General features: G+C 40.1%; 2 protein-coding genes across 2 annotated transcripts; both read right to left on the bottom strand.

Moving 5' to 3' along the window:
- Positions 1–2,318: 2,318 nt before the first annotated feature.
- Positions 2,319–3,738, bottom strand: LOC115678870 (flavonol synthase/flavanone 3-hydroxylase-like). Its single transcript, XM_030602339.2, has 3 exons — positions 3,300–3,738; positions 2,865–3,186; positions 2,319–2,692 (listed from the first exon to the last, which is right to left on the bottom strand). Exons 1-3 carry the CDS (start codon positions 3,656–3,658, stop codon positions 2,423–2,425), a joined length of 951 nt encoding a protein of 316 aa, XP_030458199.1. The 5' UTR covers positions 3,659–3,738; the 3' UTR covers positions 2,319–2,422.
- A 1,102-nt stretch (positions 3,739–4,840) lies between these two features.
- LOC115678873 (NAP1-related protein 2-like) lies at positions 4,841–9,464 on the bottom strand. Its single transcript, XM_030602341.2, has 10 exons — positions 9,187–9,464; positions 8,493–8,615; positions 8,335–8,385; positions 8,053–8,124; positions 7,773–7,883; positions 7,625–7,686; positions 6,893–6,953; positions 6,765–6,821; positions 6,651–6,674; positions 4,841–5,321 (listed from the first exon to the last, which is right to left on the bottom strand). Exons 1-10 carry the CDS (start codon positions 9,301–9,303, stop codon positions 5,232–5,234), a joined length of 768 nt encoding a protein of 255 aa, XP_030458201.1. The 5' UTR covers positions 9,304–9,464; the 3' UTR covers positions 4,841–5,231.
- Between the last annotated feature and the right edge of the window lie 1,880 nt (positions 9,465–11,344).

Raw genomic sequence — 11,344 nt, 5'->3', positions numbered from 1 at the left:
CTTTTATGATTCCTAATCCAATGTCAACTGTGAGAAAAGTGGAATTGTTGATCGCCATCATCCTTTTCAGAATGGATTCATATGAACGTTTCAGTCCAACGATCTTCATCTTCTTGGCCGTCAAGCTTTGCAAACGGAGGAAGCCCAAGCTCCCACGAGGTCCTTACCCTTTGCCATTCAAAGGCAATTTACACCAAATCAAACCGAACACGGCTGCGTCTTACTGCTTCACCGAGTGGTCGCAACTTTTATGGCCCTGTCATGTCGGTTTGGCTCGGTTCCAAGCTGAGCATTGTTATGTGTCTAGTCCTGAATTGGCCAAGGAAGTCCTCAAAGGTCACCAGGTATCGGCCAACAGGCACAGGATGGAGTCTACAGTCAAGATCACTAGCGATGGCATGGGGCTTGTACGGGCCGATTATGGGCCACACTTTGTGAAGCTCAGAAAAATCTGTGTCCTTGAGCTGTTCACTGCAAGAAGAATCGAAGCTTTAAGGCCCATTAGAGAAGATTCAAGTTAGGATCATGGTGGAGTCAACTTTCCAAGAATGCACTAATATTGAAGATCACGGGAGGAGGTTGGTCGTTAGGAAGTACTTGAGCGCGGTTGCATTTAAGTGCATCTCGCGGCTCCTGTTTGGGAAGAGATTCATGACGACGGGGGGCGAGGTGGCCGAGCAAGGGTTGGAATTCAAGGAAATAGTTGCAGAAGGGAACTAGCGAGGGGCGTCGCTTTCCCTGTTTGTCTAGGAGCATGTCCTGTGGCTCAGTTGTGTTTCTTGGCCGAATCAAGAGGAGGAGACATAGGCACTCAGATTGCACCCTCCAACTCCATTGATGCTTCCGCACAAGGCCAGTGCCAATACCAGATTGGTCACCATGACAGTCCAAAAAGCACCATTTTATCCATATGGGTGCAAATACAGTCGTGCATAACTGATTAAATGGTTCCTGAATAGAAAAAAAAATTGAGGAGCAACTGATTGCGCATTGTTTAACATAGGATGAGTTGGCATCGTGTGGCAAATTCTTCATTGAAATTTTTAACACAATCCATCCTCTGTCGGTAGGAGGATCATGAGGCCATTATCCAATATGACGAAAGAATTTGGGACTTTCATTCATGGTTACAATTTAAATTTTTTGAGTGCAAGGAGTCTAATAAACAACAGGAAGGACTAATATTCAACAGTTTTGTCTTTTGGAAGAAGTATGGTGGAATCTCCATCCATTTATTCCTCGCGCTAATCTTTCTGAAAGCAGATTAGGTTCTTCCAGTGGAGCATATTTCTTTTTATATGACACCATTAGATTTATAGTCGATAACAGTATAAAGGAACTGCAGTTTTCAATGCTGGTTAGGCTTCAAGACATATCTGGTACGAGGTTGAGTTCGGCCTGACTCCGTCTTTTCATTTTGTGTTGCTGTTGAATCGTGTTAGTATTTGTATTTTGGGATGTAAAAATATGTGGATTTTCTCGGCAATTGCAACAGCAATGGGACAAGGTATAGGAATTTTTATTGAATAGCTGGGGTAATATAAGAGGTAACGCGTATGGAACTTTGGTGTTGCTAGTTGGTTTCTTGTGTACATGAGAATTGAGCACTACAAGCCTATTTACAGGCCTCGTTAACCTACATGCTTCACAAATTATCTCTGCATGTTCAGAGATATTTTTTGTAGATAATTGTAGTTTACAGAAAAATCTAGGAGATCTAGAGCATGGATTAATAATTTAACGAATCATACCCTTCCGAGAATTGTAATTTTGTAGGATTTTACATCACTTGATAATTGCAATTACATCAGTAGAAGCTTTTCTAAGTCTTCATACTGCAAGGAACAGATGAGCAAAGGGAATTAGCAGAGTGCGTTGAAGTGCCAAGGCTAACTTCCTTTTGAATTCTTAAATAAATCATACCTCTGATGCTTCTACGAAGGCCACCACATCTTGTTTTTGTTGAAGAGCTAAATTCTTGAGCATTATCCTCACAATGTTTATGTGGGTGTCGACATTTCTCCAAATTTCCTTGATCTTGTTACTCAAAGTCAGAAGATAGTATACTAAAACATATCCCAATTTCTAAAGATGCGTAGTACCTACTCTTTACTTGTTAATTGCCATTGCCATTCACTGGCCACAATGGATGAGCTCTGTACTTCTTTCGCACTGCATATCTTGGATTATGGATTGGAGATGTTGGTTGTGGATACACGAGGTGAAGATAAAAATCGTTTCTTTATTGGATGATTTCTGAGTTAAACTTGAGAGATGAAACAGTAAGAACTGGAAATGACACTGGAGGAGTAACAAAGTGAAGCAAAAGCGCATCTTGATCACAACCTTTATTTAGTTTAGACCACTTGCAAATCTTGAACGATAGTACGCAAGAACTACTTGATTAAAATTATCCTTGCTGCTAAGTATCAATGGCATAATGAGTAATATGGATAACATCTTCTGGTCTAGAAGGCGGATGAGTCTTGTTCCTCATCCTCAGCTGCTGGTAGTCCTTGTATAGGAACCCTCTGTACTTGGGTGACTCCCCGATCTCTGTAGTGAACTGGGGCAGCGGCTCCACCCATTTCTCCCCATGCAAATTATAGAAGAAGGCGAATGAGTAACGGCTTCTTCCTTCCGATCTCACGACTCTGTGAGTGGCACTCTTGAACCTTTTGTTGCTCAACACCTTTTCCACGAGGTAGCATCGACATGCAACACAAAGATATAGCATCTATTGAACAATATGATGAAACGATGGAGCAAAGAACAAAAGATGCAGCACAAGATCTAGTAATAGATGATCAGTACGTTGATCGCATGCCGAAACAGGGGAAAAGAGTCGGAATCTTTTCACTAACCTGAATGACATCAGCCAAGTTGACCACAATTTTGCCTTCCGCAGGAACAACGGGAATCCACTCCCCGTCCTTGCGAACTTCGAGGCCTCCAACTTCATCCTGGAACACGAAGGTGATGCAGTTCCCGTCTTCATGCTCCGTGATCCCGTTTGTCTCTCTTTCTGTCGCAGGGAAATAGCGTAACGCCGCCATGAAATCCCAGCTCCGGTCATGATTATACTCTTTTAGGAAATTCGGGGGGAGCCCCAAGCAGTCATTTATGACGCTTTCCAAAAGAGAACCAACTCTAACCAAGTGTGAGAAGACTTCTTCAATCACACTCCTGTCAAAGCGTAAAAGAGCATCTCTTTTAGGAATTATCAGCATTTGACATACGATTCGAGCAAATGAAAGGGAAAAAGAACAAGGGCAGGCTCACAGTGATCTGAGCATTACCTGAGTTCAGGTGGATTTTCAGGGTAGACATTGAAGCTTGACTCAGGTGGGAACACCAGCAAGTACTCATTCTTGTCCGGCGAGTGATCGGGTTGCTTGTTGTAGCCTGCAGGAAGCGGACCGCCTGATCCAGGACTCGACTTGAGCTTCTCTTCATGTGGGTATTGAAAGAATGTCTTGGAGAGTTGGAGGGCTTTATTCATCAGATCAGTGGGCATGCCATGGTTCATTATTTGGAAGAAGCCATACTCAGAGCAAGCCTTGGCTATGGTCTCTATTGCCTCCTTCTTCCCATGCTCATCACCTTCTAAGTTGAAGAAAGGAGAGAGATCGACTGTTGGGATGCTTGAGTAGCCCATTTCAAGTTCGTCTCTCAGTCTCTGCTTCTTCTTGCTTGAGTGCTTGTCCCAACCATCATTCCTTCTTATAGAAGTTTACACATTTGCATTTTGACTCGTTAATGGCTGTCCTCAAGTTTTTAAATGTCACACTTGATTTAAATTAACCCAGTATTATCGTATCTTGATCGATATATTAATAGAAACAAATGGATATCTCCAGAAAAGATTTTCAGTTCAAATGTGAACTTCACGAAAACTAAATGTCAACAAATTTCTTCTGATGTCACAACTAAGATGCGTAGGACAATAGCAGCCAAGAGGTCAAGGTCTTGCATCAGTCCAAATCATCATACGCATATTTAACTCACTGATTACCTCAAAAGAGACAAAGTAATTAGCATCTAATACGTCTTGAATACATAATCTTGCATTGGGGGTCAACAACTTCGCGCAAGAAGCCGACAGGCTCTGCACGATGCCAAGTTGAAATGTGGAACAATATGCCAGAAGTAGCCGACAAAATCAATTGGACTGTGCTTTGCTTGACCGTGTTGGATTCATCCTGATAACAAGAAAATCCCACGATGACAGCGAGAGAAATTTTGGCGTAGTCCCATTAGCTGTTTCCTTTCAATCATCCTCATCTTTCACCATTCTGATCATCATCATGCAGTTATGGGCTCATTTTCTTCTGTCCCCGACAATCAAGAAACAAGCATCGATCATGAGTAACAACACAAAGTGGGTCGATGAAAGTGAAGTTCATTCTGAGTTGCGACTTGACCACAGCAGTTCAATTCTCGCCTGACCCTCAGGGCAAAATATGTCGTACTAACCGCTAGGTAATACAGATGAGGAGAAAGGCAACAAATTCTTGAGGTATCCGTAAGTAAGCTAGCTGTTTTGTACTCCTACTTATGTATGTACAAGAGCACAAGAGCGTCGTTTTGCTACCAGGCATAAACATTATCATCTAACTCCAAAAAGCACTCCACAAGTCATTGTCAATGGTTGCCATCATCTTTTACTTGCTGTTTCACAAATACATACATCCACACTGCGTGCAGACATCAGAAGGCAAATGTCAAAACGTCTAATACTTTTTGACAGTATATGAATATTGTACCCTTCAAAAGAAAATACTAGACTTGTATCCAACAACAAATCATCCATGCATCAGAATTTTTTCAGAGAGTGAGATATTGAACCAAATATTCTGAACATATAATGTTTGGCTGTCAGAACATCTTTACATTCAGCTCAGATTTTTCTCGCTCCTCACTAGTATAGTAAAATATAGTTGCCGACATAACATCATCAACCACGATGATAGTTCAGGGAGTTAAATAGTGCTAGCCTATCAAACAAGAAAAGGTCGGAAAACCAAAGAGTCGAAAGAGAACCACAAAGTCTCAACTAACAATACCAGCAGACTCTTGTGCATAACAGATATTGAGGCACGATAGAGTGCCCTAACATAAAAGAGAATGCACGTATCATTCTCCTTCCCTGTCAAATTCAGCATAATCTTTAGATCCCTCTATACACATCTGGACACTAGTATTCAAGAAGTTCAGGCTCTGAGAAGAGTTCACTGGCCATCTTCCTCATCGCTGTCTTCTTCTTCGTCATTGTCGTCATCATCTTCATCATCATCTTCTGAGCCATCATCATCTTTTCCCTGTGAGCAATGAGAAGTCAGGATGTACGAGAAACTATATGACGAAGTCCAAAATTCACCAGACTAGTTGCACAGTTTGAATCTCCCAGTTTGGCCAATTCTAAACTCAAAAAATCCAACTTTGTTTGCATGGCAGGACTGAAGAGAACAAAATGATAAAAAACCTCACTATTTGTTACCATATAATATCACTCATCAACAAAGAAAAGAATACGGAACAAAAATAATGCACTTATCCTGTATAATAACCTGTATGCTCCTCAAAAAGATTAACCAGAGCAAGTGCGCAAGGAGCAATTTTGCATTTACACAGACAGATGAAATAAGAAACGTATCTGAAACAAGTCTACTACATTAACAAGCTTTTAGAGACCATGAGTGAATTCTGCAGTGGCAGATCATAACAGTGTCAGGGGCCACGAAGGATCGCCCTAGAAGGAAAGTCCTGATTTTCTGGGCAGGCAAAAAATTTCTCTCCAGGAAATGTTTCTGGAAATGTTCTGGTGGAGATCACCTTAAATTTCGAAGTATAAAGCAAGGAAAAGCTTCATTATGACTTCTTAAACACAGGCAATTCGAGGAAAATTTCAAATTACAAAACTCTCTTCATCAATCTGACAGTTTAGTAGAGTGTTCTTCTAAATAAATGCTCTTGTATGTAATTTTCGAGTTATAAAGAGCAATCAGGTGAAAGTATGCATGCATGCAGGCACCAATTCTAAGATCATAAAAACAAGGTCCAATACACTATGTCCGGCTCTTCCGGCTCCAGTCCCAAGAGCCTTGACATTTGATAATTGACACCCAATTCGACATAACAAAACAGCCTTAGATTGCGCACAAGATAATAACAGAAAACAGCCACAGAGCTCTAAAAACAAGATGGAGTAAAAAAAACTAATGCAACAAATTGATGTCATTAAAATGCAATAAGAGCCCAAACCATCAAGATTAGTATTAACTGTCCGACAGATCCTAAGGATCAGTTATTTGCTTGTGAAGGCAATGCACAAGAGAGATATAGACAGGGCAATGCAACAATTCCAACATTCAAGAAGCCGCGAAGGACAAAGAAGAGCAGAATATGACAAGATCAAAGGATGATTCAGTGGACACCCAACGATTTCTAATCCATCTAATTGCAGACATTGGAAATCACAATGGCAAAGTGTGAACTGCCATAAAAGCAATTTAAGACCTAAAAACAAAGTAAAAACTAAGGAAGCAAGGGAATTTTGCTTGAGTCCCAACGTGTGTACATGTCTTGCTCTCCTAGCAGAGACCAACTGTATAAGTCACACATTTGATGTTAGAGGGAAAACCATTTACCTCTTCATCATCTTCATCAGCATCCTGAGCCAAGATGATCATCAACACATCAGTATAATTATGAAACCTTCACAGCACAACTAATAAGAGGGAGCAAAAAGTTTAAGGGGTTACATTGTTGAAATAAGTAAGAGGATTCGCCCACAAATCCTCCTTAATAATGTCCGCAATCTGCAGTAGTCGAGAATGTATTAATTTCAGCAACATCAACTCTCATCAGCAAATTAAGGTAAAAAACCAACCTCATCATGGATTTCATCGATAACATCTTTATGCTGAGCATCACTGAACCAATGGAAGAAGCTGATCCCATAATAAATAAGTGGGTGGTGAGTCACAATGCATGAATAGAAAGTCCAACAAATATAGAAACAGCCTATACAGATTCTGAGTTAATTAGTCATTTTGGATGAACCTACTTTAGATAGAAGGTATTGGAAAAAGAAGAAAAGACAGTGATAAACAATTTTTAAGTGTCACATCAGAACAGTTTGAGAAATCCCACATCCTCAGCCTGTTTGAAGCAAAAGAACTATTACAAGAAAATGCACTGGAAGATGATTTGAACTTAGTGCTTCTTGATATCAATTCAGAACAGTGTATTCATTTGGTGAAGGATTTTGGATCACACAATTTCAAAATGCAAGCTGCTGAAGGACATGGACTAGAATTAACCCACAAAGATGGGCGCGAAAACCAATAAGGTGCCTTTGTGATGGATTAACCTATAGTTCGAATGATGAATCCTTTAAAAGTCAATGTGAAACTGTAGCCTTTGATAAAAACTAAAAATAGATCCCAAAAAAAAAAACAAAAGAAAGTAAAGAAAAATTGACGTTCTATAAATGCACAATACTGTCTTATGAAAAAAAGGCCATAATCTTGCAGGAAAATACTTTTCACCATTAAATCAGATCTAAAGGGAGATCAATTTTACTGTGTTATGGAGCCACTAGGTTGAGAAAGATACTGACCTTTCATCTGACAAAGGTCTTTTGTTCCCTTTCTTCTCACGGGCAACTCCATTTGGCAACCCCTTCACATTAACAAAGAGGTGGCCATATACCATTAAGATAGTACGCTCAGCAATAAACCTAGACCTACAAAAACATATAACCTTACCATGCCCTCTTTCCACTTAATTGACGTGGCAGTTATTTTAGTTCCTTCATCGAGGAAAGTGTAAGTCTTTGTAAGCTTTGAATCTTCAAAGAAAGGATTTGGCCGGAAGTTCTAAACAAAAGTGAAGCAATAAGTACAGAATCTGCAAATTCATTATCTAAACAAAAAAGTTACACTGCATTACATCAGTATAGATGAATGTATCTGCATGAGGAAAAGGGTAACGAAGTTTAAATATCTCTTACAAGCCAAGAAAGGTGAAGAAAAGAAACAAACTCACAAAGGTGATGGAATATCCTGATTTAACATCCTTCGAATCCTCCACATCCAGGGAGTCGAGGTACTTAAATATCTATCAGAGAAAAAGAAAACATCACTCAAACTATGCAAAACAGATTAATTTATCAAGCAAATAGCAAGTAGAAGTTATTGAATATAAACATCATGGTTGAATGGGTGGTCAACTTTGCTAGCACTTGAAAGAGTTAGTGAGGTCGACCACGAAAACAGAAATGAGCTCACTGATAGTTTTCTCCAGCTGATGTAAGAATAGAAGACAAACCTTTTGATCCTCATCCATCAAAAGTTCACCAAGCATAGGATGACTAAGGAACTATACAAATGAACAAACAGCTCGATTAGAAGAATAAATGCTGTTGAATTGTAGCAGCCAAAGTCAGTCCATTCAAAGACTAAAGAGAAGAGAGTCAAATTACTGACAGCAGTTAGCCAGAAATCAGGGATCGACTGGATGATCTCATTGCGCTTATCATATACTGGCTTGCGTATCTCGTTATACTTCTGGTCTATCTCCAAAACTTTGTCACTGGCCTCCTCATTGATCTATCAACACACAACGCAAAACCAGACAGATCAATTAACATGATAATATGCGATACACCATCACAGTCTACCTAACAAATTCCAGCGCTGCAATGACAATGTAGATGCACAGAAGGGTCACTACAATGTTCTTCATTACAATTGACTGCATTATGGCAATTACAATCTGCTGTCAAAGTTTGTAAAAGCTGGATTTTCCTCATTACCATTGCAGCGAGCTTCTATCAAGAGGGCAGCAAAATGCTAAATTGCTTCCATGATTTTCAAGAAACCTAAAGAGCCAGCCACTCCCGACCCCAATCAAGGATACAAAATCAAACTAAGATAGGGAAACCAAAAGAAAAACAACCCTTTACACCGAGACATCATCCAAAAAGAAAAGAAAAGAAAAGGAATTCGGGAACTCAACCCACCAACAGGGCCAAAAGAACTGGGGTAATTCCCAAACTTCATCCTGACTGTCAACAATCCACACGCAGTCAAAACGGGGAAAACAAAAGAGAAAAATGAGCGGGGAGCTTTACATGCTAGGTGGTGAAATGGGTACCCAACAAAAGGCATGAACATGTACCTTTTCAAGCTCATCCTGGATTTCTTGGAGCTTCTCAATGGAGAGAACGAGCTCCCCATCGATTTGCTCCGAATTCTCGTCGTCCCCTTTCACCCTCTTTCCCTTGTCCCCGACCATGGCTCGCGGCTCACCCCTCCCTCTCTCTCTCTCTCTCTCTCTCTCTCTCTCTCTGTGGCGTGCCTCTGTTTGTGAGGTAGTCAACTAAAACCCTACTGCACCCAGAGGGGGAAGGAGAGAACAAAAGACTCTAGGGTTTTGGGGGGTTTATTAATAGTGTCGGTTGTTTCGTCAACCAAAGAAAGAAACGGTGCGCAAGTTGCTGAGTTAACTCGGTCGAAGCAACCAAAGTAGAATCTTGAAAGTCGAACCCAAGACCACCCAGAATCGGAATGTCTTGTGAGTCGTGTGAGTTCTTGAAACCTCGTACGGCACGGATCTCTGAACCTTCACGGGACGGCTCGGTCGTGGCCGTGGTCGTGGTCGTGGCCGTGGTCTTGGGGGCTTGCTGGATCCTAAAAGTTCAAGATTTTCGATTGTTGTATTAAATACTTTTAAAAATCAGACCTTATGAAGATTTACACAACATTTAGTTATTGTCAAAAATAGTGTCATTATAAGTTCAAGAAAAATAAAGAACTCAATACATATCAACAAATATAACAATCTAACGGTATTCATAATTATGCCCTTATGTTAAACTGTACCCACATCATTTCAAACGTGGCGTAAATTCATTAATACATTGTGTCCTTCAAGTGAGCTAAAAAAATGGATAAACGACCCACATATTTCATAGTAACATTACAAAAAATCAAAAGAATGCATGAGAAGGTAATTTGTGTAATCTGCATTTACAAATTCGTTTGTCTATCCTTTTTCCTTTGAAAATCGATCGTTTGTTTTCTTAGGCTACATTTCGTAGCACCCGAGGTGAATTAAATGCAAGAAAAAGACCTAGAAATCCTATATTTTCCCTCATATTTCATCTTGCGAAGAATTTAAAGTTTACATAGTTTTTCACTCGAATTTTCATCACCCCCATTTCCCCCTCATTCCCCAAACATAGCCTTAATATAAGTGGAGAAATGGACATCATAAGGGGAAGGAAATTCTAGGGCTGATGAGAGCAGAATGGGCCAGGGACATGGACCTGGCTCAAATGAAAAATCATCTGTAATAAGCACTTTGGATCATGTTGTATTACCCTGATAGATGGGCCTTACATGTTTTGTTTCGCTTTTGCTTGACAATTTGGCTCTTGTTTCTATTATTCTTAGAATCACTTGGGGGGGGTCCATGAGACAGGAAGGGAATTGAAGGGAAACAATGTAATCAATAGAAACAACTGACAGACTCCTCAATTGGATTTGCAGGATAAGAGACTGTTAAAGGAGTGTTGTGTTAATCCATGCATGGAACCTATTTACTGTTTACTACATATGTACTTATTTTACGATGTTAATCGAGTTCGCGTCGATTTGTTGTAAAGAAGAAAATCGATTTATGGAAAACTCAAAAAGTTTGATGGGGGTGGTTATCTCATTAGAAAGGGCCGCCAGTACTGTTGATGCCCCTAAAGAAACTTCTTTTTTGGTACCAAAGGGTCATCATCACTCCCCTTTCACCTTTTAATCTAGATAGAGGACAAGTTACTATTTTAAGACATCGAAGTCCAAATCTTGTGAACATTAGAGAGGGACAAGACATATTGACCCGGTTTGCATTAGACATGTTGTTGCATCTTTTGCCTGCATTATTAACGGTCACTATTGCAACTACAGACTAGAAAGTGGCTTTTTAGGATATCAAATCAAAATACAAAGATTTTAATCACCTTCGAAATTGAATTCGTTCTTATCTTGCTGTACTATTTTATTGTGAGTTGTCTGAACTCTCTAGATCAAGCTCAGCACGCATGCCATCAAGCCGAATGCGAGATATTCAATTTGGCCACAAAAAAATTGCGGGGATCTTCCATTTCAATCTCTATTTCTTTCTCTGGTGATCGCCTGCTGTGTATCATTTCAATCCTCCAGTAGCTCATGGCAACCATATGTGTTTCTAGGTGGTCCATGAGAACCATTACTGCGCAAACTAATTTGATGCTGAAACTCACCTCTATTTATATTATAAAGGTTCCCTTCAAGACATTCCGTTT

Source organism: Syzygium oleosum, unplaced genomic scaffold (assembly GCF_021117445.2).
Source record: "Syzygium oleosum isolate NSW1041296 unplaced genomic scaffold, Sole_v2.1 Sole_v2.17, whole genome shotgun sequence".
NCBI lineage: Eukaryota > Viridiplantae > Streptophyta > Magnoliopsida > Myrtales > Myrtaceae > Syzygium > Syzygium oleosum.
This window is presented reverse-complemented; position numbering and strand designations above follow the sequence as displayed.